The 27,168-nt window shown below is 45.1% G+C and overlaps 1 protein-coding gene across 1 annotated transcript; it reads left to right on the top strand.

Annotated features, from left to right (window-relative positions):
- Positions 1-297: 297 nt before the first annotated feature.
- On the top strand, positions 298-27,168 carry LOC146355919 (uncharacterized). The gene is given in 8 exon segments (XM_084829979.1): positions 298-349; positions 2,265-2,780; positions 2,974-3,100; positions 3,549-3,619; positions 3,979-4,105; positions 4,981-6,522; positions 18,148-18,677; positions 27,109-27,168. Coding segments are annotated over 8 exon segments (2,988 nt in total). The 5' UTR covers positions 298-334.

Genomic DNA, 27,168 nt, shown 5'->3' with positions numbered 1-27,168 from the left:
GCTTCAGTGTCCTGGGCTGGCTTCTTGAAGCTCCTGTGACCTCCTGCGTCCCTGGCAGGAACAGCCTGTGGACAGAGAGCCACGTTTCGCAACCCAACGCAACCCGCAGGCGGGCTGAATGCACGCCGAGTCCACTGCTCCAGGGGCCCGGAGGAGGGATCTTGCCGCTTGGCCTTCTGAGGGTTAAAGGGGCCGAACTAGATTCCTAGAGAGGAAGGGGACTTGGGGAGGACGGGGCGCCGTGTCCGCCACAGGAAATGCGCCCCCCAGGCCCTTCCTGTCCCGCCTTCTTCCTCCAGAGGAAAGAGGGCTTGGAGCTTCCCGCAGGTGCTGCATGGGCGCCTCCTGGGTGAGATCAGCTGAGCCCCCGCACATTGTCTGTTTGGGTGAAGGGGAGGCCCCGGGCTGCAGGGCAGGGGGTGGGACATGGAGGCTGGGAGGGGGTGGGGAACCGCCAGTGGGGCGATGCCCCAATTCCATACAGAGCAAAGATGGGGGGGCTCTGCTGACTAGGGGTGGTGTTGGAGGGCCGAAAAGTGCAAGCCGAGCCCTCACCCCATGGGAATAAGTGCAGCTGAAAAATGTAGGATTCACCCAGAACCTCTGGGAGCTTCTTTGATTCATCCTCTTGGGCCTCGTGGTCGGGGTGGAGGGGTTAAAGGAGAACTGCAGTGCTGAGTCGATTAATCAGACCGATTCATTGATTATACTACTACGCGCTGATTGACATCAGCGCTGCCGTTAATCGGGCACTTCTTCCCCCCTCTGCCTCTGTGGGCCCTCTAGTGCATTTCTGCCTGTGGCTGAGATGCCCCCAGGTTCTCCTCTTGGCCGGATTCTTAGAAGAAACCAAAGAAATCAACAAGTGGAAGTCAGGGTCCCTTTCTAGCTCCTTCTCTCCCAAATTCTGCAGCAACACTGCCTTTGCCTGCTTGTTGTCCCCTCCACTTCTATACACTATTTTAAACCTCCCTCCCAATCCCTTAGCCAATCAGAAGCTCAGTAGAGTCTTCCTAGGTTTCTGTTTCCCATAAGAACTAGGGCTGTGATCCTGTACAGCAGCCTTCCCCAAAGTTGTGTCCTTCAGATGTTTTGGAATTCAACCCGCATCAGCACCGGCTAGTATGGTGAGTGGTGCTGGATGATGGGAACTTTAGTCTAAAAGATCTGGAGGGCACCAGGTTGGGGAAGGCTGTATACACACTGACCTGGGAGTAAGCTCCATTGAACTCAGTGGGGCTTACATCTGAGTTGACGCATATAAGATCGCACTGTAGTTGCCCCCCACCCCTTTAGGTTTCAGTGACTTGTGACCTTTTGAATGTCCTGTAGGGGAGGGCTTGAGACACAGAATGCAGGAGAGGAGGGGGTGAGGAGCTACCCAGATTCAGTCCCCAGCGTGTCAGAGGGGAATCTGATGATGCATTATGGAGGGGAGCTGGACCTTCCTCCATTTTACCCCGTAGGGAGGCGGCCTCTGCAGCTTGGAACTCCCCGCACAATATCAGGGAGCTTCACTCTTTCCTCCTTTCAGCAGACCAGAAAGCCCGTTTGATTTGGCAAATGGGGGTGGGGAGATTTTGAGGTGAACTGCAATGTTGAGTCTGCTTATCAGACTGATTCACTGATTAAACTTGGAGTTTGATTTGGAGACACCTGAAAGGGCAGTAATTGTTGTAGTTATTTAAATTATTATTGACATTTTACTGGGGGGGGGGCGTGCAGAGAGGAGAGGTGCTTGTGCGTTTTGTTAAAGGCAGCAGAAGATCTTGGGGCAACCTGGTGACGCCAGTCTTAAGAGAGAGGCGGCTGGAGAGGAGTCCTTTTGAGAAATAGGAGAAGGCTGATAATAAATAAATAAATGGGGGGGAGGGGGGAATTAAAGAGAGTGAAAAAAAGGTGTTAAAAATCCTGAACAGGAAAAAAACACACCTCAGCACAATACAACCAGTGAATCCCATTTCCTGTGGGGCACAAAATTTCTGGCCTCAAGGGTGGGCCAAAAGAGGGAATGTACTTCAAAGGAGATGAATAGTTAGGGATGGATCTGGTGGTGGAGGCAGGGAGGAGACGATATGCAACACCTTCCGATTCTCAAGCACGTGAAGGACTTAGGTCTGTGGCTCTCAGGTTGAGGATCCTTCCCAAGTCTCCACTTTCTCCTTCAGTCTTGTGGGACAAGACCTGCTTAGTAGCTGGAGAGCTGCACATTTCATCTTGTCCTGACAGTATAATAATTCTTTAACCATGTCCTGTTTTTACAGAGCCTTAGTATCACTGCCTCGTACAAGAATCTTTGCCTAGATACAGAAGAGGGAGGAGGGTATTTTGCCTCCTTGGAGGCTTCCTTGGAACACGGAACAAAGATGGGCAAGCAAGACCCAGCTGGCCCTGAAGCCCAAAGAGACCCTGATGCCATTCAGACTAGTGGTATTGGGGAATTCTGGGAAATAACAGTGCAGAAGATCCAGGGTGAGGACATGGTCAGCTCAGATGTGCAGCTCCAGCGTTTCAGGCAGTTCTGCTACCAGACAGCTAAAGGGCCCCGAAATGTTTGCAATCAACTCCATGAACTTGCCCTCCAGTGGCTGAAACCAGAGCGATGCACAAAAAACCAAATTCTGGACCTGGTAATCCTGGAACAGTTCGTCACCATCCTGCCAGGGGACATGGCGAGCTGGGTCAGAGAATGTGGAGCAGAGACCAGTTCCCAGGCAGTGGCCCTGGCAGAAGGCTTCCTCCTGAGCCAGGCAGAGGACAAGACACAGGAAGAGCAGCAGGTGAGAGCATTTCATCCAACGGGTCAGGAATAGGAGGGGGGATATCCTAAAACTCTCTACAAATTGCTCAACCCATTCTGGAAATCACCAGAGGAGAGATGTCCCATACCTTGCCCCCAGCAGTTTTGCCTCTCTCACTCCTTTTCTAATCCTTCCCATCATTCCATGTCTTCCATCCTCATTGCTGCTTCAGGTACAGAGTCCATTTGCAGAAGTGGTCCCTGATTTCTCTGCAGCAGAGAAGGCTCCATCAGATATCAGACAGAGTCCCCCCAAAAGGGGGATCAGGCAGGAGGGTGACGGATGTGCCACCTTGCAGGGTAAGGATTAATTTGGGGGTGGATGTATTTCAACTTGGGCTCACTCCCTGGAGGGTGGAAGAGATCCTTGGGCCACTTTTATTCCTCACCCCACCTCCTCCAAGTCTTTTTCGGGGAAAACACTTGTCTGCAGCGTTTTCCACAATTCAGAACTATGTTTAAATTTCAACACTTGGAGATCTTATTCATGGAAACCAACAGATCAATTTGTGGCCGAGGGCCCAAAGGGGAAACACACATTTTTACCCACCTGGTTGCTCAAAAAGCAAACAAGTAATGTCCAGCTGTACTTAGACTTCCACCACTTCCAGTGGAAATCTATCCATTGTAGTGGGAACAAAGTCCTACTGAGTTCAAAGGGGCTTACTGCCTAGCAAGTGTTTTTAGGAGTGTAATCTTCATCGCTAAGGATATTCTACTGACATCCCATCATCTCTTTTTCCCGCAGGCGCTGGAATGACACCGGCAATATATACTCAGCCATCTCTTTTTCATTATGATGGAGTGCAACCGGATCAGGTAAGTGGAAGTATCACTGGGGAGACAGGCAGGGAGCAGCCAGGGTGTCTCTGTCCCCTGCACAACTCCCAGGGCCAGAATTCACCTCTTTCCTTCTGCTTAGGTAAAGCTAAGATCCTAAGGAGAGCCCTGCTGGATGGTACCAAAGGCCATCTAGTTCAGCGTCCTGTTTCTAACAGTGACTGACCAATGCCACTTGGGAAGCCCACGAACAGGACTGAAGGGGGATAGCCATTTCTTGCTGTTGAGCCCCCCACAACTGGTTTTCACCCCAAGCAAGTTTCAATTCAGCAGTATAATGCCCAGCTACCTTTCGTCATGTTGTCCTTGAGAAAGAAACGTTTCCTTTTTTCCACCAGGGTCTGGTGACTTTTGAGGAGGTTGCTGTGTGCTTCACTGAGGAGGAGTGGGCACTGCTGGATCCTGACCAGAGAGCCCTGCACAGACAAATCCTGGAGGAAAACTGTGGGATTGTGGCCTCTCTCCGTAAGGCTCCTTGCTTTCTTGTTTAAGTTTGCTGTCAGGTTTCAAATGCAATAATGGTGAGGAAGATAATATTTCCATTTTTGGTATTTTGGGCCTGACTTTTAGGAAATCGGCCTGTGAAGGTGATCTTCAAAACGAAAATAAGATATCAAGTTATATTAAAAGCAAAGGATTGTACAGTGTTCTAAGACTGCAGCTTAAAGGCACAGGTCCTCCAACATGCCCAAAAGATTTTCACAGACACTTTTAAGATAGCTCCCCAAAATCACCAGCAGCAAACGACTGATTCGGAAAAGGCAGCCCAGAACAGGCACATTTGCCAGCCATAGTTGAAGGCCTGCCCTGCAGGGCCATGTGGAGTTAGACTGCATATTTCAGCACCTCTAGGCCCCTTCTTCCAGTCTGCCAGGATTTGTTTTCATTTACTAAGGCCTTTCGAATTCTGCCTTTGCATTAAACAACAATCCACACAGGAGCTAATACTGGTGAGGCATCAATATCAAATGTTAGAAAACCACAACAGCATCAAAACAATCAGCATCCACTTATGAAATCATCAGGAAACATTTAAAGCGGCCATAAATACAAACAAAGAAGTGACCCATCATACAGTCTCAGTAGCCTGACAGATCAGCTGTCCTGAAGCCACAGAGGGAGGTTTCTAGGGAGGCAGCAGCACCCAGTCAACTGTATTGTCCCACACCAACATTCAGTTAATGGCAGTCAACAGAGACAGTTGAACATGTGGAAAGAACTGCATCTCATTTCAGTCTTTCCAGTCCTTCCTTTTATCAAACTCATTAATTGAGAGTGTTCAATTATTTGTGGTTCTATTGCTAACTCAGGCTTTTACCCATTTCTTGTCTTCATTCCAGAAGTTGACAGGTGTAAAATGGAGAATGAGAGAGAACCATGTGGGATGTCATCAAAGAAAGACAGATGTAGAAATAGCAAAGAGCAGAGAAGGAAAACTGAAGTAAATCAGAATAGGAGGAATAATTCCTTTGCTTCTCAGAGCAATGGCTACAACAATACCATAATCCAGGAAGAAATGCATAAAAGACAGGAAAGGAAGAGGTGGCATGTGGGCAGGAAAACTTTCAATTCTGAATCGAACAATAAAGCTCATTGCAAGACCCGTACGTTAAAGAAACTGCATAAATGCTTGGAGTGTGGAAAGAGCTTCATTTGGAAGACCCATCTCGCTTCACATCAAAGAATTCACACAGGGGAGAAACCGTATAAATGCTTGGTGTGTGAAAAGATCTTCCCTGAAAGAAGAGCTCTCCGTTGTCATCAGAGAACCCACTCGGGGGAGGAACCATATCATTGTTTGGAGTGTGGAAAGGGCTTCAGTGACAGAAGAGATCTCTGTTGTCATCAGAGAACTCACACAGGGGAGAAACCGTATCATTGTTTGGAGTGTGGAAAGAGCTTCAGCTGCAAGAGAAATCTGACTTCTCATCAAAGAACCCACACAGGAGAGAAACCATATCATTGTCTGGAGTGTGGAAAGAGCTTCAGTGCAAAGAGTTATCTCACTTCTCATCAAAGAACTCACACAGGGGAGAAACCATATCATTGTTTGGCATGTGGAAAGAACTTCCGTGTGAAGATAAATCTCACTTCTCATCAAAGAACTCACACAGGGGAGAAACCATATCATTGTTTGGAGTGTGGAAAGAGCTTCAGTCAGAAGATAACTCTTACTTCTCATCAAAGAACTCACACGGGGGAGAAACCATATCATTGTTTGGAATGTGGAAAGAGCTTCCGTGTGAAGATAAATCTCACTACTCATCAAAGAACCCACACGGGAGAGAAACCATATAACTGTTTGGAGTGTGGAAAGAGCTTCAGCTGGAAGAGTACTCTCATGTCTCATCAAAGAACCCACACAGGGGAGAAACCATATCATTGTTTGGCATGTGGAAAGAACTTCAGTGAGAAGATAAATCTCACTTCTCATCAAAGAACTCACACTGGGGAGAAACCATATCATTGTTTGGAGTGTGGAAAGAGCTTCAGTCGGAAGATAACTCTTACTTCTCATCAAAGAACTCACACAGGGCAGAAACCATATCATTGTTTGGAATGTGGAAAAAGCTTCCGTGTGAAGATAAATCTCACTACTCATCAAAGAACTCACACAGGGGAGAAACCATATAAATGTCTGGCGTGTGAAAAGAGTTTCAGTCAGAAGACACATCTCACTTCTCATCAAAGAACTCACACAGGGGAGAAACCGTATAATTGATTTGAGCGTGGAAAGAGCTTTACTCAGAAGTCATATCTCCATTCTTATAAAAGAAATCATACTGGAGAGAACCCATGTAAATGCTTCGAGTGTGGGAAGAGCTTCAATAAGAGCAGAATTCTCACTTCCCATGAAAGAAATCACACTGGGGGTAAACCATAGAAATACTTGGACTATGGAAGGAGAGTCACTCACAATCAATCCATATTTCACATTGTTCTACCCACATAAAAGATACACTGTGTAAGGAATATACAACTAAGCAGTCTATTGATGTGCTGAAGCTAAGACAACAAAGAAACTTCAATAAACAATCTTTTCTCTTTTATCAGTACATAGTGAAAAATAATGACATGCAGGTCATAAATATTCCCATTATACAGGGTGAGACTGAATTTCTCTGTCATGTGCATTTCAGATTTCTTTAAGAAATATTTTAGTTATTTTTGTGAAATGCCAAGAAGAAAAAATAGATACTCTGATATTGCATAAATAGGTTCAAGTAGGAAAACTAAGGCAATGCTTAATTAAAGGTGGAAGAGATTGATTCTTTTGTTAAGGAAAGTAGAAAAAATATTCCTTCATGAGAAGCCTTAAAATTGTATTGCCTGTAACAATGACACCTCTTGAGCTAATAATTTGAGCCTTGGCTTTTGAGTTCTGTTTGAAATGTCAAATTGGCATGATAAAAATTGGCACAGGTGCAACAAGTTCAAAGGTGCTTCCAACTGACACATTTATTCTTTTTACTCCAATTTTTGGAAGGGCAGATAATAGAGTTTTTCCATGTTTGCTAAAAACGATTGATGCATTGGTTCCGGCTTACTGAGGATGGGTATATTTCATTGGTTTGGTGAGGTTCTAAGCAGGAGGTCAAAGGTTATTAAGGTTTTCCTGTCCCATTAAAGCCTAGGGCAGGAACTGTTTTCAAAGTTATGTCATGCATGGCCCAGTATCATTCTGAACCTAGAATGTTGCCAGCATTGTTTTTTTGACTGATTCTATGTTACAGTAGTAATCTAATGGATTCTCTGTGCAGTGCCTATTTTGTTATGAAATGTGACAGCCCAAGGTCAGACAAGACTGTTATTGCATGACAGCTACTGATCTATGCAACAAGCAGGCCTGCCTCAACTTACAGGAGGATTCCTCTTGCAAAACAAAGACTCAGAAGCTTCATAAGGCAATGCAGGACCAGCATCTGGATTGGGCCTGCAAGAATATGGACAATTGGGGGTGCATTGGGGGAGGGCCTAAGTTGTAATCAAGCACAAGTTGTGACACTGCACAACATCAGCACTTATCATGGGCCATGTCTGTTAAGGCATTAGCCTCCAATTTACTGTCTCTGTGCACCTTCAGCCAATATATATTTAATGATCAAACTCCTGCTTGTTTAAGACCAGAGTTAAGGCTTTCTTATATTGACCACATAAAAGGAGAACTAAGGCTCAGTTTGGAGTAAACAATATATGTCAGGGATAGGAAGGAACTTTTGGGGAAAAGGTTAGACTTTCTGGGAAGAATGGACCTAAAATGTGATGTGAACCAATAGATGTAAAGATTTTAGAATATGTAATAAGGAGGAGGTCATCAAGCTTGGAAGAGAATTTAAGTCCATGCGTAATGGAACTCAAGGTTCCTCCTGGTTACAGGGCCTCTCTGGAGGTCCTGTATTGTGAACAGGTTCCCTTTGCCAGTGAGAGAAGATCCTTCCTTTACTGGTTTAGCATGGTGTGAGTGGTAAGCATATAACTGCAAGAGTTGTAAGTATGTCTTTGCTTTGCTTGACTGAAAGGTTTGCGTGTGTGTGTTCAACTTTCTTTTTCTTAATGAATGCATTTAGCTGCATTCTAATGCTCCAGTTTTTGGCAGGTGCTCCAGTTTGTGGCAGATATTGGGACCCATATTGCCCGGCCTGACCTAGCTAAGCAGTTAGGGGATTCCATGATCAAATGCATCAAAGGATATTCTGCATCTGGATTCTATGATTTCATTCCAGCAACCAATCCCACAAACCGGGCCTCTTAGGCTGAGAGTAAAATATTTCTCCCGTGGGAATCTTGTTGTGATACTTAACATTTTGGGAAACATCTGTGCCACAATGTAGAGTGATGAATAGCTGATGATGGACATTCTAGGATCAGAATGATGGAAGTTGTAGGGTTGTATTCTCAACCATATTGTACTTTGTATGCTTATACTAAAACCTGTATTTAAAAAAACAGACCACGTGAATCAAGGGAGTCACAATGGCATTGGGTCACGAGCAATAACATCCATAAACTAGGAATGTTATCAGCCCAGGGAGGAATGCTTGAAATAGGAAACATCCGGTGTCCTAGGCCAAAACACAAATATAACTATTTTGAGATGATTGATTTGTCATTGACGTATCAACTGCATCTTATGTCTGTTGTTTCACAGCCATTTTTTGGAGCTAGAAATGTGGCTTTGAGATCTGGAGATACAGATTTTTAGATTTAGTTATATGTTGATATTTCAACTGTATTAAGAGGAAACATAAAATCTGAAGGACAGAAAAGACAACAGCTTAGTCTCAGAGTTGTTTCAAAACTAAAACTCTTTGTGCTTAATAACAGAAATCAGTAAAAACTTGCATTCCTGGTGACACTTTGCCATGGGGGAAATTGAGTGGGAATGGTTACCTGGTTATCTAGATTTGTCACAAGTGAAACTAAACAGCAATAAGTGGAAGGGTTAAGCACCCCCTTCCAGTTCACTAATCTTTTCCCTCAAATTCAGTCCTCCCACAACAAAACAGGTGTGTGGGATAATTTTGTGAGTTCCATTATCTAACTTCATATTCTACATAAGTTCCAGTGAGCACCTTTTAGAGGGGAAACGGCACTGGCCTATAAATGTGGTGTAATAGCAATAATTACGCAACCCATTCCTGCTCAAAATCAAGATGTTTCCCACCCCCACATTGCCTCATAAAAACGTGTGGGTGTATTCTTTTGAAAAATTGCTTTAACTTTTCTCATTACTGGCAACATCATCAATCACATGCATCAACACACAGGAGGATTCTTGTAGCTTTACAGTAAGGCTCAGATGCTTAATATAGGACCAGGACAACCTGGGGCATCTTTGCTGGCCCTGACCACTCCATCCTCCCCATCTGGATGTGGGCTGGAAAGACCAAGGGGAAGTGTGGGTGTATGGAAGCTAATTTGTAAGCAAGCATGATTTGTGACATTAGCATTCTCCAGGAATTTGTCTAAGCCCCTTTTAAAGCCATCCAAATTGGTGGCCATCACTAGATCTTACAGTAGCGAATTCCATGATTTAATTATACACTGTGTGAAGAAGTACTTCCCTTTATCTATGCTGAATCTCTCACCAATCAGCTTCATGGGATGACCTCAGGTTCTAGTATTATGCGAGGGGGAGAAAAAAGCCTCCCTGTCCACATTCTCCACACCATGCATAATTTTGTACACCTCTATCATGTCTCTCACATTTTCTCCACATTCCTCCTTTATTAGAGGCATCTGGCATCAGATGAAAGGGGTTTCTCAGCCATGTCATCCTTGTTACAGGATGCTCTCCCTGAAACAGGGTCACCTGGTACCTCCATTGTAATGTTTTTGCTATAAGGTGTTCTTATTTGTCCATACATTTTAAGTTGTACTTTTTTGTTTGATTTAGGTTCCAATCCTATGCATGTTTGCACAGACGTAAGTCGTACAATTCCCAGCATCTCCTATCCAGCCATGCTGGGAGTTCTAGGACTGATTTCTTTCCAAACATGCACAGGATAGCGCCCTTAGGGATACTTCTGCTTTTTTATTGTTGTATTTGTAATGTGATTACACACTGCTCGGAAATCCTACAAAGGACGAAAGGTAGCATATACATGTTTTAAATAAAGCACATTTCCTATCCTTGCCTGATTTGCAAGAAAATAAGGCGGTAGTGGATGTTTCATGAGAAAAGCTGGCTGCTGGCTGGTAAGAGCTTTTAAAGGTAACTATCAGGCCTGTCATTAATGTCCAGCAAGGCTGCCTTCCCGATCAATTGTTCTGGGGACTACCAGAGCGAGAGATGGGGTGGGCAGGCGGCCTCTCTGGCGAGGCAACCCACCTGATCTCTTTTTCTGGGAGAGTCCTTCCGCTGAGAAATCGGGCAGGCAGCCTCTGCAGCGAGGTGCCTAGGCCTGAATGCCACGCTTTGAGGGGCTCTTCCTCAAACTGGCATTTGAGGTGGCCCTGGAGTCTGCCTGTATGGGCCACCTCCAGGGCCAACTCATAGTGGAAGGACTCCTTAAAGCATGGCATTCGAGCCTGGGTGCCTCTCTGGAGCGGCTGCAATCTCTTGTTGGGGATGGGGGAGAATTAGGTTGCTGCTACTGCTGTGTTGCAGCAGTGACTGCAGCTGCAGCAGTAGCAGCATGTATCCTCCCGCCTCAGGCAGCGGGATCTCTTGCACCTCTGCTGAGGCCAGGCCCCTTCTTTGGCCATGACAGCAGGGGATGGAGCAGCAACCCCCAGCGGATCTTTGCACAGTCCCATTGACTTAACTGAAGTGTCACCTGTTCTCTGGACAGTTCATTGTGCAGGGTCAGGCATTTCTGGAGTATATTTACAGGCAGTCCTACATCAAAAAAGTTTTGATAATGCAATGCAGAGGTTATTGGAGCAGGGATGATTTAGACCAGGTCTGAGTCCTCCATGAGAGGTTGCAGCCATCTTATCAGAGGTACCTTATGGTGGATTTCCCACTATTCACTACAACCACTATGGGGAAACTGCCCCTTCCCTAGGTAATCCCATTTATGGCGTTTCTTATTTACAGCAAATGCTTATATTTCAGGGCTTGAGGAACTCTGCCACTATAATTCAGAGTTCTGCAAGCCTACCTACCCTTTTCTGCTGCCACCAATTCTGTTAGAATATTTTAAAATCCTGTAGTAGCTGCTTAGGCATGAGATGGGCACCAGTACTAGAGGTAAGATGAACTCTTAAACAATTTATTAAAGGGATATCTTGTACATAAGGGGTTACTTTAGGTTTAAAGACCAAATTCCCTAAACCAGAGGTCCCCAATACAATGCCCGTAGGCACTGTGGCACCCCCGGACCTGCTGTGGTGCCCACAAAGCGCTCCCTTCCCTGCCCCCTTCACAAAAAACGTTTGAAGAAAAACCTTGGAAAACGTTAGGGCAATCTTCTTTCTCTCCCTTTCTAGCCTCTCGCCTTCCCCTCTCTCTCCCTCTACGTTGCTGTTTCCACCTCCCTCCCAGCCTCTTGCCTCACTATTCCCCCCTCCTCTTTAGCTTACTGTCCTGTCCCAGTTCCTAGCTTCCAGCCGTGCTCTTTCTTTCCCCTCTCCCCCATTGCCTTGCTATTTCCCCCTCTCTGCTAACCTCAGTATTTCTCTCCCCTGCCCCTCTTTAGTTCACTTTCGACTAGCCAGGCCCCCGTGGCATTATGTGACTAGCCACGTCCTCCATGGGAGCCCTTTTGTGGTGGTGCCCACAGCAGTTTTGCAAATTCCTAAATGTGCCCATGGGTCCCAAAAACTTGGCGGCCCCTACCCTAAACCTTCACCCCAGCCAAACACACTCACACCCAGGCCCAGCTCTTGGGTGCAATCTTCCTGTGACACCAAAGCTCCTCCTGTTGTATTTCTGGCTGCCAAACAGTTCATCTCGGTTTTTACTGCCTGCTTGTTTAACCTCCTCCTGACAAGATCTTAGGGCAGCCTCCTGGCATAACACAGCCCCCTGCTCCCTACTGCTGAGCTTCACCAGCCACATAAGGTCACCACACAGAGAAAGAATAACTGAGTATCCAGGCCACAGCTGTTCAGAACATCATTAAGCAACTAGTAGTTGCCTTTGCACAGGCCTTTGACAGTAGCAAAACAAGGCCTCAGGCCTACTCAGATACAGCATAGCCTCACAGAGGCCATACAGAATAAACAGTACAAAACAACAACCGTTACATACAGGGCATTTCTTCACACACCTGCTGGGGGAAAAGGCACTCCCTGCGCCGCTTCCCAGGAGCAAGAGTGGGAACAGCGCCATCGGGGGCCTGCCCCTCTTCTTTCAGAGGGGAGGGTGGCTCCCCCTGGAAAAGACAGGCTCACCTGCCCTGCATCAACAGCTCTGAGAAGCCGGTAGCCTTTCCCCCAACTCAGGTCCAGCAAAGAGCAGCAATACAATCAGATTCAGATTCAGGTCCAGCAAAGAGCAGCAATACAATCAGAAGCTGGGCTTGTCAGGCACCTGTTGAGACCCACAACCCATCAGGGAGTCCCCTGAGCCTTCCAGCTCTGCTCCTTCTCTTTCCTCTCGCTGTTTAGGCCTAGTCCTCTGCCCTTTCCAAGTGTGGAGCAGCCACAAGAGCTGAGAGAGGGAACCCCCGCCTTGCTCGCCCTCATGTCCTAGGGAGATCGGGCCCAGGGGGGAAGACAAGGGAGTGTGGAGGTGGACTGTGGGAATGCTGTGGAGATCAGCAAAGCTTTTGACAAAGTGCCCCATGATATCCTGATTAGCAAACTAGCTCAAAGTGGGCTAGATGAAACAATGATCAAGTGGATCCACAGTTGGCTACAGAATCAGACTCAGAGTGCTGATCAATGGGACCTAGGGAGAGGTAACGAGAGGGGTACTGCAGGGCTCAGTCCTGGGCCCAGTGCTCTTCAACATTTTTATTAATGATTTGGATGAGGAGGTGCAGGGAATGCTGATCAAATTTGCAGATCACACAAAATTGGGCAGGATAGCTAATACCCTGGATGGCAGAAACAGAATTCAAAGTGATCTTGATAGGCTGGAGCCTATCTAGGGAGGTAGTGGGCTCTCCCGCACTGGAGGCATTCAAGATGAGGCCAGACAGCCATCTGTCAGGGATTCTCTGACTTGGATTCCTGCACTGAGCAGGCGGTTGGACTTGATGGTCTTGTAGGCCCCTTCCAGGCCTACTATTCTATGATTCTAAGTAGTTAAAATTTTGATTAGTAGTTTATTGAATGTGTAATTATTGACTCTTTTTACATTATTGTGTTGTAAGTTTTTGGGTTAATTGGAATAAGCTCTGATATAGAGCACAATATAAATTTGTATTATTATTATTGTTATTAGTATTGTTATTAGTATTGTTATTAGTATTATTAGTAATATTGCTGTTATTATTATTATTGTAATATCAATCTCTGAGACCAACATGTTGTACTAGCTTCCTACCATCTTCGTCTCTTGCAGGGGATAGAATGATGCCGGCAATGAGTTCTCAGCCATCTCTTCTTCTTTGTGATGGAGCAGAGCCAGATCAGGTAGGTGGAAAGATCACTGGGGAGACAGGCAGGGAGCAGCCTGGGTGCCTCCGTCCCCTGCTCACCTCCTAGGGCCAGAATATCTCTCTCTGACTGGCTTTGCACAACATGCTAACCCACACTCAGTGGTTGAGTGCAGGTTGTTGTTGAACCATGGGTTGTTTGTTGAACTGTGGGTTAGTGTTTTTTCTGAACCCAGGACATTTCCACAGGGTGGCTTGTTAACCATGCGGGGTGGCTTATTTTTCTCGAACAAGCCACCTTGAGAACCCATGCTTTGTTGCTGGGATTTTCAGGGAAGTTAACAAGCCACCCTGTGGAAAATGTCCTGGGTTTAGACCACATGCTAACCCACGGTTAAACAAACAACCCATGGTTCAACAACAACAACCCACACTCAACCACTCAGTGTTGATTAGCATGTTGTGTGAACAGCCCGAAAGTGGACACCATATGGAGAGCCCTGCTGGACCAAGAGAAAGGCCCATCTAGTCCACCACCCTGTTTCTCACAGGGGCCGACCCAATGTCTCTTGGAAGCCCACAAGCAAGACAGGAGGGCCATAGCTGTTTCTTGCTGCTGTTCCCTAGCAACTGGTTCACACAGCAAGCAAGTTTCAATCCTGCAGTATAATGCCCAGCCACCTCACTTTATGCTATCCTTGAGAAGGAAACGTTTTCTTTTTTCCTCCAGGGTTCTGTGACTTTTGAGGAGGTTGCTGTGTGCTTCACTGAGGAGGAGTGGGCACTGCTGGATCCTGACCAGAGAGCCCTGCACAGGCAAATCACAGAGGAGAAGCATGGGATCGAGGCCTCTCTTGGTAAGGCTCCTTGTTTTCCTGCCTAATCTTGTTGGGTTCCAGATGCAATGATGTTGAGGAAGATAATATTACCATTTTTGGTATTTCGGTATTTTGAGGATGCTTTTTGGAGCACAGTGCTCAGAAGGTGATGTTCAAAAAGAAAATAGGATGCATTAAGTGATATTAAAATCATCAAATGATGAAATACTATTTTAAGACAGCAGCTTAAAGGCACGGGCCTCAAAAATGCCACAAAATCTTTCACAAGGCACATTAAGACAGCTTGTTGTTGTTGTTCAGTCGTTAAGTCGTGTCGGACTCTTCGTGACCCCACGGACTATTTAATAGATGGCTATTTGCGTTGCCCTTATTTTCGCACTAGTCTACGTAAATCTTTACGTAAATCTTTACGTAGACTACAGGGACCAAATAAGGAACGCAAATGGCGATGCCCCATGGGGGCCGCCATTTTCGTACGCGCTTTTTTTTTCAAAGTCACCCGTGATAGGCTACGTAACGATTAACGTAGCCTATCACGGCTGACTTTGGAGATCTAGCCGTGATAGGCTATGTTAATCGTTACGTAGCCTATCACAGGTTTTTTTGTTTTTTGTTTACTTCAGCTGTAATGGCGGCGGCGGCAGCTGGTCGAAAGCCCGGCTGCCGCCCCCGCCGAAAGCCCGCCGAACCGCCGCCGGGACCCGCCGCCGAGAGGGACATTCGGCAAAGGTAAGTCCCATCCCAGGGGGGGCGGGGGGGCGGAGAATTTCACCGCCTATTTCGGGGGGCCAAATGCGTTGGCGCTCGGCCCCCCGAAGATTCGGGGAGAAATTCTCCACCATCCCTAGTTTTTTTAATGCTGAGTTTCAAACCAGCTTTTGCACTCTCCACTTTCACCCTCAACAAGACGCTCTTTAGATCCTCTTCGCTTTCTGCCACTAGGGTGGTATCGTCTGCGTATCTGAGATTGTTGATAATTCTCCCGGCAATCTTAATTCCGACCTGTGATTCATCCAACCCAGTACATCATGAGCGTTTCTCATGATGTACTCTGCATATAAATTAAATAAGCAAGGCAACAATATACAGCCTTGTCGTACTCCTTTCCCAATTTTGAACCAATCGGTTGTTCCATGTCCGGTTCTTACTGTTGCTTCTTGACCCTCATACAGGTTTCTCAAGAGACAGGTAAGGTGGTCTGGTACTCCCATCTCTTTAAGAATTTGCCAGAGTTTGTTGTGATCCACCCAATCAAAGGCTTTAGCGTAGTCAATGAAGCAGACATAGACGTTTTTCTGGAATTCTCTTGCTTTCTCCATGATCCAGCGAATGTTGGCGATTTGATCTCTGGCTTTTCGAAACCCGCTTGTACTTCCGGTAGTTCTCGGTTCACATACTGCTGAAGCCTAGCTTGTAGGATTTTGAGCATAACCTTGCTGGCATGTGAAATGAGAGCAACTGTACAGTAGTTTTTCACTTCCCTTCTTTCCTCAGTGGTTGGGGCATAGACTTGAATTACTGTGATGTTGAATGGTTTGCCTTGGATTCGTACTGAGATCATTCTATCGTTTTTGAGATTGTACCCCAGTACTGCTTTTCCCACCCTTTTGTTGACTATGAGTGCTACTCCATTTCTTCTAAGGGATTCTTGCCCACAGTAGTAGATATGATGGTCACCTGAATTAAATTCGCCCATGCTTGTCCATTTTAGTTCGCTGATTCCCAAGATGTCGATGTTCAATCTTGCCATCTCATGTTTGACCACCTCCAGCTTACCTTGATGCTTTGATCTTACATTCCAGGTTCCTAAACAATATTGTTCTTTACAGCATCGGACTTTCTTTTCACCACCAGACACATCCACAGCTGAGTGTCCTTTCGGCTTTGGCCCAGCCGCTTCACTCTTTCTGGCGCTACTTGGAAATTCCTTCTGCTTTTCCCCAGTAGTATATCGGACACCTTCCGACCTGAGGGGCTCATCTTCCGGCGTCACATCTTTTAGCCTTGTGATACGTTCCATGGGGTTTTCTTGGCAAGAATACTGGAGTGGGTTGCCATTTCCTTCTCCAGTGGACCACATTTTGTCAGAACTCTCCACCATGACCTGTCCGTCTTGGGTGGCCCTGCACGGCATAGCTTATGGCTTCACTGAGTTACGCAAGCCCTTTTGCCACAACAAGGCAGTGATCCATGAAGGGGTAAGACAGCTTAGAGTGTCAAAAACAAGCAGCAGCAGCAAGACCTGGATTAGGGAAAGGCAACCCAGAACAGGCACATCTTCCAGGCATAGTTGAAGGCCTCCCCAGCATGGGCTGTGTGGAGTTTGATTGTGTATTTCACCTCCAGATACCTTTTTCCAGTCTACAAGGATTTGTCTATTTATAATTACTAAAACATTTATAATCCTACCTTTCCATTAAGCAAAAATCCATAAAGGAGGTAATACTGGGGAAGTATCAGTACTCTCCGGGAGAGAGCGCAGGACAGGAAGGCCTGGCGTGCTATGGTCCATGGGGTCACGAAGAGTCGGACACGACTGAACGACTGAACAACAACAATCAGTACAAAATATTAGAAAACAACAGTCTGCATCATCAGGAAAGCTGAGAGCTGCAATAAACACAAATATAATACTGACCCATCACAGGATCCCAGAAGTCTGACACAGCAGATGTACTGAAGCCAGAGAGGGAGGTCTCTAGAGACGCAGCCAGCACACCAAACTGCCTTTGTTTTACAGAAACCAAATCCATCTGCTTCCCCTTTCGTCTCTTTCTCCCCAATTGCAGTCTGGCACCACACGGAGACACCCGGACAGCCAAATTACATCCTCCTTAGCTCGGGTGGAGGGGTGGAAAAGTGATCTGCTTCTCTCTGACCACAACAGACCATTGGGCTTTGCCGCACTTCCTGTATATGTACACTTTTGATTCGCTTGCTAATGGCAGATCTGACCTTGCATAACTGACCTACAGGGCTGTTAGGTAAGATCACTGCTGTTACTTTTCCCGCCTTGGCGCAGGCAAGGATTTCTCAAAGTGACAGTGTCAGTGATTGCCAAATTTTATTGGAATCCACATTACCTGCCTTACTGGCAAGCAGGCTGATAGCAAGTCTGTGAGGCTGACTAGGCTGAGAGAGGGTAACTGGCCCAGAAACACACAGTACGTTTAATTTCTCAACTGACCGCTGAATCCAGGTCTCCATGGGCCAATCAAATGCATTGTACCATACCAACAACCCGTTAATGCCAGTCAAAAAAGCAGTTAAACACATGGTAAGAACTACATCCCATCTACGTTTTCCAGTCCTTTTACCAAAATCATTAATTGAGGATACTCCATTATTTGAGGTTCTATTGCTAACTCAGGCTTTTACCAGTTTCTTGTTCCAGAAGCGGACAGGTGGGAAGCGGAGAAAAAGAGAGAACTACATGGGATGTCACTGAAAAGAGACAAATGTATAAATAGTAAACAGCAGAGATGGAAAACTCAAGCAAATGAGAATATGAGAAATAATTCCTTTCCTTCTCAGGCCAATGGCTACCATGATTTCACAATCCCAGAAGAAATGCATAAAAGACAGGAAAAGAACAGGTGCCATATGCACAGGAAAGCTTTCAATTCTGAATCAAATATTAAAGCTCATTGCAAAATTCACACATTGATGAAACCACATAAATGTTTGGAGTGTGGAAAGAGCTTCAATCGGAAGATAACTTTAACTGATCATCAAAGAACCGATTCAGGGGAGAAACCATATCATTGCTCAGAGTGTGGAAAGAGCTTCAGTCAGAATGCACATCTTATTTCTCATCAAAAAACCCACACAGGGGAGAAACAATATCTTTGTTTGGAATGTGGAAAGAGTTTCAGTGAGAAAAAAAATCTCACTCAACATGTCAGAACCCACACAGGGGAGAGACCCTATAAATGCTTGGAGTGTGGAAAGTGGTTTAATCAGAAGATAAATCTCACTTGTCATCAAAGAACTCATGCAGGGGAGAAACCCTATAAATGCTTGGAGTGTGGAAAAAGCCTCCGTCAGAAGATAAATCTCACTTCTCATCAAAGAACTCACACAGGGGTGAAACCATATCATTGTTTGGAGTGTGGCAAGAGCTTCAGTTGGAAGAGAAATCTCACTTCTCATCAAAGAACTCACGCAGGGGAGAAAGCATATGAAGAGAGCCAGTGTGAGGTACTGGTGAGAGTGTTGGACTGGGCCTGGGCAGATCCGGGTTCTAGTCCCCACTTGGGCATGAAGCTCGCTGGGTGACTTGAGGCCGTTCACCGACTCTCAGCCTAACCTTCCTCACAGGGTTGTTGTGAGGACAAAATGGGGAGGAGGATGACTGTAAGCCGCTTTGGCTTCCTTGCAAGAGGGAAAAAGGTTGGATATAAATGTAATAATGTTAATGGATGTGATAATATATAACTGCTTGGAGTGTGGAAAGAGCTTCAGTAACAACGTAACTTTCCGTTGTCATGAAAGTAATCACAGAGTGGAGAAATTGTAAAGCTGCTCGCAATGTGGAATAAAATAAAACCTGATCTTCTCAGAATAACTTCTCATATATGGGGGAAGCCATAGAAATACTTTGAGTATGGAATGAGATTGATTTACAGTCTAGCTATATTTCACTTTGGAGGTGCCACGTATGAGATACAGTATATAAAGCACTGCCAAGCAAGGCGTTTATTAGGGCACAATCCAATCTGATCCACCCTGGGTACTTGTAAGCCTCCTAACTCAGAGGTTTAGCAGTATCCAGTGTAGAGCGGGAGGCGCAACATGTCTCCTGCTCTGCATTCTAGCTAGACGGGCAATTTTGCCTGTCTAGCGGAGGCGTGGGGAAGGGTAGGAGGCTGGGGATACCTCTTATCCTCACATCCCCAGTCGCCTCCCATCCCCATCCCTGGGAACGCCTCCTTTCACCCCCTACAAACTCACGTTCGCAAGCTCATAGCAGCAGCCAATGCGGTTCTGCGCTGGCTGAGAGGGAGGAGGTGGGGAACATGGTTTCCTGGCTCCAAGTTGGAGCCCTGTCTCTGAGCTCGCAGCTGGAACATCAAAACATCCTGTGTCCCCCAGATGCTGTCTAGGGAGCGTAGGACTGCTCTCCCCATGTGCTGACTCTTAAGAGAACAAAGAACCTTCTATAAACCGTCTTTTCTCTTATATCCAAGATAGTGAAAAATAATGATGTGCAGGACAGAAATATTCCCAGAATATGGGGTGGGATTGATTTTCTTAGTTAAGTACATTTCACATTTCTTTACTCAATATTTTGTTTGTGTAAAACAGTTAAGAAAAAGTACATACTCCAATGTTGAATACATACATGCACATAGCAAAACCAAGACAATGCTTCATTAACGCAGGAAGGGATTGCTCCTTTGGTTAAGGAAAGTAGAAAAAGCGCATTCGGCAATATAATCCTCAGAATTCTACTGCTTATAAAAATGACACCTGTTGAAATAATAATGTGAGCCTTGGCTTTAGAGAGTTAAAGTCTACAATTGTGCTGAATTTCAAACCGGTGTGATTAAAAACTGGCACAGGTACGGCAAGTTCAAAAGTGTGTACAATTGAGACTTCCGGTTGGAACCAATGTTGCTCTGGTAGCTTCCCACGGGTTCTCCATGGGAGCTTTCTCAAACAGCTTTTTAAAAGGTTGAAAAACCTTTTCATCTCCCCCATGGAATTGAAAGGGGGGGCAAGGCAAGTAGCTCTGGATAACATCTTGGAGAAAAGTACCCCCCTCGAGATAGTGGGGGGACTGGATTCCAGGATTATCTCCCCAGAGCTTTACCAACACAAAAAGCTGTTCTGAGACTCCTATTTCATAGGAGAAAACAGGGCTAAGGTGCTCCATAATAATATATGCTTTAAGAAATATCAACAACTTCTGAGGGATGATTTAAGAAATGTTAACAATATCTGAGAACATCTGAGGACCTGTAAGATCTGTTTGAGAGAAATATGTCTGTGCCGAGGAGAAGAAAAGAGTTGGCATCAACTCCCCCCGAACCCTCTGTGTCAAAAGTGTCGAGAATAGAAGATATAGCTAAATTATTTATGCTGATAAAGACTTTATCTTCGCAATTTATGGAGCAAGTCAAAAGGTTGGATTTAATCCAAAACTCCATCACCACCTTGCAAGGGGCTGTAGATTTAATTAATGTGTCACAGCAAAAAATGGAGACAAAATTAATGAGCTTGAAGACCGTGTGGCAGGAAATGAAACGACAAATTTGTTTTAAAAATACCTCTGATAGAATTTCTCAACTGGAGGCCTTCACGAAGAGAGCCAATGTACATATTTTTAGGATTAAAAATTTGCCTAATGATGTAAAATTGCCTGTTTTTTTGGATACACTTTTGCATTAGATACTCCCTATCCTATCTGATTATTTACTTGATATTGAGCAGGCATGTCGTATGCCAAATGCTAAAGGGTCTGATTACACCATTATAGCTGAATTTGCAAAAGTCTCCACAAAGAATTATATCCTGCGTTTGGCAAGACAGGGTGGAAGCCTTTCCTGGAAACAAGTTAAAGTTATGTTATTTCCAGACTACATCAAAGAGGTGGCGAATAAAAGAAGCAATTTATCAAAGCACAGAACTGGCAAAACAAATGAATTTACAATACTACTTAAAATATCCTGCTACTCTTTGTATTGTGTCTGAAGGTCAGATGAAGAAGTTTCTAAATCATGAAATGGCGGAGGCATGGCTGAATGTAAAAATGCATGAGAATTCTGTTACAACCCCATGAATTGTAATCTTTAAACAAGCTTTGTTAACTGTTTGTGTTTAGTCTACATGATCCAGGCTAACTCAGAAGATAAATGATTATATATATATCTGCTTACACTCTTTCATTTTTTACTTTTCTTGCTTGTTCTTGCTTTTATTTTAAAATAGATAATATATCTAGTATAAAATATATTACTGATTGTTGAAGGTTTATATTACATGTTATTATTATATAATACTATATTATTATTATTATTATTATTATTACTAATATAGGCTTTTGGGAATGAATTCTAGACCTCTTTCTTTGATATAAGATTGATGATATGATATAGAAATGTAAGGTTGTTTATTAAACTGTAAGATTGTTAAGGTTATAGATATAATTTCTAAAATAGAATGACATCGGAGGCTGGGGGGTGTTGGAGTTTAAACTCAGTTCTTTAAGGGGGAGGGAGAGGGAGAGGGGGGGGAAGGGGAAATAATTTTCTTCTTTTTTCTTCACTTCCTTTACTCCTCCCTTCTCCTTTTTTTCCCCTCTCTTTTTTCTTCTCTTTTTGTTATTGTGGTGTCCTCATCAGAATATTGTATTGTTGGGAAATTGAAGCATTGATTAGGTTGCTGGTAATTTTGGTACTGTTTATTTCATTTATATAAAATAAATAAAAATATATATTTTTTAAAAAGTGTTAAATTGACACATTCATCCTTTTCCCTCCAATTTTTGGAAAGGCAGATCATAGATATTTCTAAAAAACTTTGTGGAATACTACTGATGCATTTTATTCCGGCTTATTGAGGAACACCGCAAACCCAGACTTGAGACGAATCATGGGTAAGGGGCATCAGTAATAAAACCCTACTCCTCTTGACAAGCTTGGCCACAATCGCTCTTCGCAACTGTGGCCAAGCTTGGGCAAATCACTCCCAACTGCGGGCAAATGATGTGAATTTTTTTCTAAAACTCTGTGGAATACTACTGATGCCTTTTATTCTGGCTTATTGAGGAAGGGCGGCTTTCATTGGTTTGGTGTGGTTCTCAGTTGCAGGTAAAAATCATTAAGGTTTTCCTGCGGCAGCAACTGCTGTCAAAATTATGACATGCATGCTCAGCATCATTCTAAATCAAAAATGCTGCCAGGGTTTTCTGATGGATTCTGTGCTGCAGAACACAGTTGTTACTTTCTTTTATCTGTCCTGAATCTCTCTGAGTCAGCTTCATGGGATGACCCCGTGTTCTCTTTTGAGACAGGGAGAAAAATGTCTCCCTATCCACATTCTCCACACCATGCATCATTTTGTACACCTCTAAGATATCTCTTGGTTACCATGGCCCTCCAGTTGGTGGACTTCTCTCCATTAGGGCAGGGCCATATAAGAGTCAGTTGCCATATTAGAAAGAAAAGGCACCCTTCTAAAGAGCAGATTCCCCCCCCCCACACCCTTTGCAAGAGCCCTGATTCCTCTAACAGGCCTAGTTGGTGTAAAAAAAGTCACTCCCACATGGTTGCAGCCTGAGGCTGTTAAAACAACTCAGGCCCTTTTAAGATACAATCAATCAGCGCGGAGGGGAGCTACTTAAGGCTCAGTCTTGCTCAGCTCCTTGCTGGAGCAAGGTACAAGCCACCCTGTCTGGCCTCCAGCCACAGCACCGCTTGGGGCTTTCTGTGATGCTGATCTCTTCCCATGTTGCTTCCCTGAGAAATCTGACCTAACCTGACCACTGCTAAAGTTCTGACCCATAGCAGAACCCTGCACCCCAGGCCTACAATGCAGACTATTGACAGAACTCACAGACTGAAAAGGTACAGTTAGTCAGAGGTCACAAATTGCTCCATAGAGTAATCATACCAATGTTCCTGTATGAGTGAATTTCATGGATGGATCATAATGTTGAAACACGTGCCCTCCCCAGCCCCTCTAACAAGCAGAGGAGTGTCAATTTTCCTGCCTTCAACTTCAGATTGAACACACACTGCTTTTCCTTGATCCATTTCCTCCCCTGTTAAAAGAGAAAAGATAGCCAGTTAATGTTAAGTCTCCAGCAGTGCTGCAGTGAGGTAATTTTAGAGCCTGAATCATAGAATCATAGAATGGTAGGGTTGGAAGGGGCCTACAAGGCCATCGAGTCCAACCCCCTGCTCAAATGCAGGAATCCAAGTCAGAGCATCCCTGACAGATGGCTGTCCAGCCTTGTCTTGAACGCCTCCAGTGTGGGAGAGCCCACCACCTCCCTAGGTCATTGGCTCCATTGTCGTATTCCTCTAACAATCAGAACGTTTTTCCTGATGCTCAGCCAGAATCTGGCGTCCTGTAACTTGAGCCCATTATTCCGTGTCCTGCACTCTGGGATGATCGAGAAGAGATCCTGGCCTTCCTCTCTGTGACAACCTTTCAAGTACTTGAAGAGCGCTATCATATCTCCTCTCAGTCTTCTCTTCTCAAGGCTAAACATGCCCAGTTCTTTCAGTCTCTCCTCACAGGGCTTTGTTTCCAGTCCCCTGATGATCTTTGTTGCCCTCCTCTGAACCCTCTCCAGTTTGTCTGCATCCTTCTTAAACTGTGGTGCCCAGAACTGGACACAGTACTCCAGATGAGGCCTAACCAGTGCTGAGTAGAGGGGAACTAGTACTTCCCGGGATTTGGAAGCTATGCTTCTCTTAATGCAGCCCAAAAGAGCATTTGCCTTTTTTGCAGCCACATCACATTGTTGGCTCATATTCAGCTTGTGATCGACAACTATTCCAAGATCCTTCTTGCCTGTAGTATCCCCCATCTTGTAACTGTGCATTGGGTTTCTTTTTCCTAGGTGCAGAACTTGGCATTTATCCCTATTAAATGTCATTGTGTTATTTTCTGCCCAGCGCTCCAGTCTATCCAGATCACTTTGAATTTTGTTTCTGTCTTCCAAAGTATTAGCTATCCCGCCCAAGTTTGTGTCATCTGCAAATTTAATCAGCATTCCCTGCACCTCCTCCTCCAAGTCATTAATAAAAATGCTGAAGAGCACTGGGCCCAGGACTGAGCCCTGTGGTACCCCACTTATTACCTTTCCCCAGTTTGAGAAGATCCCATTGATAAGCACTCTTTGAGTCAGATTCTGTAGCCAACTGTGGATCCACTGGACTGTTGTTTCATTTAGCCCACTTTGAGCTAGTTTGCTCATCAGGACATCATGGGGCACTTTGTTGAAAGCTTTGCTGAAGTCGAGGTATATTATGTCTACAGCATTCCCACGGTCCACAAGGGAGGTTACTTGATCAAAAATGAGATCAGATTCGTCTGGCAGGACTTGTTCCTGACAAATCCATGTTGGCTTTGAGTAATCACGGCATTGTTTTCAAGGTGCTTACAGATGGATTGCTTGATCATCTGCTCCAGAATTTTCCCAGGGATTGATGTCAGACTGACTGGTCTGTAGTTCCCAGGTTCCTCCTTTTTACCCTTTTGGAAGATAGGGACAACACTATCCCTCCTCCAGTCATCTGGCACTTCACCCATCCTCCATGATTTCTCAAAGAGAATAGACAGTGGTTCTGAGAGTTCTTCTGCCAGTTCCTTTATTACTCTAGGATGCAGTTCTGGCCCTGGAGATTTGAACTCATTCAAAGTAATTAGGTGTTCCTTGACCATATGCCTATCGATCTCAAGCTGCAATCCTGCCCCTTCAGCCTGTACTTCGCCTTTGCCAGGGGGGTCATAGACCCTCTTTTGGGAGAAGACTGAACCAAAGTAGGAATTGAGCACCTCTGCCTTTTCTTTGTCATCTGTTATCATTTTGCCATCCTTATTTAATAGCTGGACAACCATTTCTTTCCTCTGTCTTTTACTATGCACGTAGCTGAAGAAAGCCTTTTTGTTGTTTTTAGCATCCCTTGCTAACCACAGCTCGTTCTCAACTTTAGCCTTCTTGACGCCATCCCTGCAATTCTGTGCTACCTGCCTGTACTCTTCCTTTGTTACTTGGCCTTCTTTCCACTTCCTATATGTGTCCTTTTTTGTTTTCAGGTCATCTCTAAGCTTTTTGTGAAGCCACATTGGCTTCTTCTGTTGTCTTCCACCTTTTCTTCTTGTTGGAATAGTTTGTAATTGTGCCTTGAGAATTTCCTTTTTGAAAAGCTCCCACCCATCTTGGACTCCTTTTCTCGTTAGAGTCGCTTGCCATGGGACCTTCCTGATCATTATTATGAGTTTATTAAAATCAGCTTTCCTAAAATCCAGGGTACACATTTGACTACACTCGGCTTTTGCTTCCCTTAGAACCAAGAACTCAAGTATAACATGGTCGCTTTCCCCCAGAGTTCCTATAACTGCTACTTTATCCACTAAGTCATCTCTGTTGGTTAGGATCAAGTCAAAGATAGCCGATCCTCTAGTTCTTTCCTCTACTTTCTGGAAGTTATCCGCCACACAAGTCAGGAATTTCCTGGAGGGGCCATGTTTTGCAGAATTTGTCTCCCAACAAATACCAGGGAAATTGAAGTCCCCCATTACTACTACATCATGCTTCCTTGAAACACTGGCTATTTGCTTTTGAATTGAGCCGGCAATTCAAGGTTTTTTTTTTAGTCCAGTAACTGCAAGCACCAATCAGGGTCAGGCCTCTTGGCCCCAAAGTAACAAGGTTTCCCTCAGGCTCAGCTGTCAGCCATATTGGCTCCAACATAGCTTCTGGTGTGATAAAGAACAGCCGTGCACCCAAGGGATGGCTCCCTAAAAGGAAGGGTGGGATATCAACAGCCTAGGATTGAAGCACTAGCCCATAGCCATAGGCAATCAGGAATTGCATGCAGGGAAGGGAGTCTGGTAGAGCAATCGAGTGCCCCATATCTCCTCTGCACCCAGCATAGAAACCAAGTGAGCTGCAAGAGGAACAACGACTCTTTACCCAATGTAGAAATGCAGCTCTCTGTCCCTCTTCCGACAGCTCCCAGCCAGCTTTTGTGGTATTATATACATGTAATAAATATGAATATAATGCAGTGGAGTCCCCGATTTTGACAGGGCCTGTGCACATTTGGAAGTATGACAAACTGTTGTGGGCACCACCAGAAAATGGCTGCCACAGTGGCCTTGCTAGTCACAAAGGACAAATGTCTTGACCAAAAAACTAAGTCCAAGGCAGAGGTTGGCTTTGACCTCTAAATACCAAACCTCATATTTGATCACATGTTGCACAACAAAGTGCCCATTCCACAGAGGGCAAACTGATGAGGCTCACAGACAATTAAATCAAGAATCAGGTTTCACACTGCTTATATCTCCCCTTAGATAAGAGTGGTCACACCATAGATTTAGGGCAAGTACTGTCATTTGTTTTAGCATGTCCCATTTGTATGGGCACATAAGACTTCAACATTTTGTGTGTGTGTGTGTGTGTGTGTGGTTAAAACAACTGGGAGCCAGAAAACCTTTCTATCTTTCTAGTTCCTTCCCCGCCAAATTCTCCAGCAACACTGCCTTTGCCTTCTAGTCCCCTCCATTTATATACACTATTTTAATTCTTCTTTCCAATCCCTTCGCCCATCAGAAGGGCGGTATAATTTTCCTAAATGTCTATTTCCCATAAGAACTAGGGCTGCAATCCTGTACACAAGCCTTCACCACCTTGCGTTTTGGACTGCACCTCCCATCAGCCCCGGCTAGCATGGTCAGTGGTGCTGGATGGGAATGGTAGTCCAAAAGATCTGGAAGGCGCTAGGTTGAGGAAGGTTGCTATACACACTGACCCGGGAGTAAGCTCCGCTGCACTCAATGGGGCTTCTGTCTGAGTAGACGTATACAAGACTGCACTGTAGTTTCCCCACTCCTTAGGCTTCAGTGTCCTGGGCTGGCTTCTTGAAGCTCCTGTGACCTCCTGCGTCCCTGGCAGGAACAGCCTGTGGACAGAGAGCCACGTTTCGCAACCCAACGCAACCCGCAGGCGGGCTGA

The sequence above is a fragment of the Heloderma suspectum genome, chromosome 2, assembly GCF_057233095.1.
Source record: "Heloderma suspectum isolate Gila_16-S chromosome 2, 16-S_ref, whole genome shotgun sequence".
Lineage (NCBI taxonomy): Eukaryota > Metazoa > Chordata > Lepidosauria > Squamata > Helodermatidae > Heloderma > Heloderma suspectum.
This window is presented reverse-complemented; position numbering and strand designations above follow the sequence as displayed.